The 1325-nt window shown below is 32.5% G+C and overlaps 1 protein-coding gene across 7 annotated transcripts in view; it reads right to left on the bottom strand.

Moving 5' to 3' along the window:
• Positions 1-1095, bottom strand: part of LOC101504363 (uncharacterized) — a 7016-nt gene extending 5921 nt beyond the window's left edge. For 4 of the 7 annotated variants that reach the window (XR_189663.4, XM_004496355.4, XM_004496356.4 and 1 more), the window contains exons 1-2: positions 837-1095; positions 628-679 (exon numbers count right to left, since the gene is read on the bottom strand). Coding sequence is in view for 4 of the 7 variants with exons in the window: in XM_004496355.4 (XP_004496412.1) it covers positions 628-679; positions 837-964 (180 nt within the window). In the remaining 3 variants the exon portion in view is untranslated. The remainder of the gene's footprint in view (positions 1-627; positions 680-836) is intronic. The other 3 variants (XR_189664.4, XR_189666.4, XM_073368119.1) reach the window with 1 other exon arrangement.
• Positions 1096-1325: the final 230 nt, after the last annotated feature.

The raw sequence follows: 1325 nt of genomic DNA, 5'->3' as shown, positions 1-1325 counted from the left end.
AAAACAACTAGGAAATACATATCTTCTCAACTGGACTCGTACTCCCACTAAAAGCTATAAGTGAAGCACACAACAGCAGAAGTGATATGTTTTCAGTATAAAATTGCATCGAACATTAAGAGGAAGTTCTCAATCCAGTATACTGCGCAACAAGATCCATGTAGTGATTCAATCCTTTAGAGCCTATATTTCCAAATTAGAATTTCAAGAACTTTGGTTTGCAAGACTCTATCTCTAATTAATCCCCGTGCATAATTAATTCCTTCTAAGTTGATTTTTGTACATTTGAGTAGTACTCACTATGCTGCTTTTTAGTTGTCATTTTAAGGTTAAGGTTAGGCAAGTATTAAGAAAACCAGTAAATACTGTTTGTCTTTGAATCATAATCATCACAAACGGTAAGAGACTATTTTATTTTGATAGTGGCCTCACATTTAGGAATAAAACAAATCTTTTCTACAAAAGCGACGATTAAAAACGAACGAGCAACTAAATATCTTTAAGTTTGAAGATTCTTTGAGTACACAACTGAATAGTAGACTGATTCCTCGTTAGAAAGAAACACTGATATTCAATTCAAATTAAAAAAATAAAAATGAAAAACTAAAAGTTTAGTAGTTGACTTACACTCAAAACAGTAACGTTGATATAGAAATCAATCAAAGTTGCAATCATCCACCTGAATCAAACAAAATGAGGTGTAAAAATAGATTATTGTTTTATAGTAAAAAATTAAAATTAAAAAAAAAAATTGAACAAAGAAAACAGAGCAGAATGTGTGTTATTGATATTTGAAGTTCAACGTAGAGAGAGAGAGAGAGAGAGAGAGAGATTACGGAGTGAGGAGTTGTTTGCGGAAGGGGGAACCATCAGTGAAGAGAGTGTAAAGAAGGGTAGCAAGCATGAGAGCTCCCAAAACACTGAACAGACTTTTCAAACCATTTGCTAATGAAATCGTCGCCATTGGTAGTTGGTTGGGAGACACACACACACACACACTTCAGAATTGAGCAGTACCAGATTAACAGGGAAGAAGAACAAGTACCACGCTATTTTTTAAAAAGAATAAATAAATAAAAAATAGATGACATGGGGACACCACGGAACCACGTTGCGCCTCGCTTGCTTACACGGAAAATTAAAGTTCTTCCATTACGTCACTTGTTGTATGGAGAGAAAAGATATTTTCACATAATTTGATGGTTAGCACAGTTTAAATAGATCATTCATTTGATATTTTCACACTAACTTATTTACTTATATTCTTTAATTAATTATTTATTAATTGTATGTTTAAATTGAGTTAACTATTTAACTTGTCAAAA

Source organism: Cicer arietinum, chromosome 4, assembly GCF_000331145.2.
Source record: "Cicer arietinum cultivar CDC Frontier isolate Library 1 chromosome 4, Cicar.CDCFrontier_v2.0, whole genome shotgun sequence".
Lineage (NCBI taxonomy): Eukaryota > Viridiplantae > Streptophyta > Magnoliopsida > Fabales > Fabaceae > Cicer > Cicer arietinum.
Note: the sequence above shows the minus strand (reverse complement) of the source record. Positions and strands in the feature narration are given on the sequence as shown.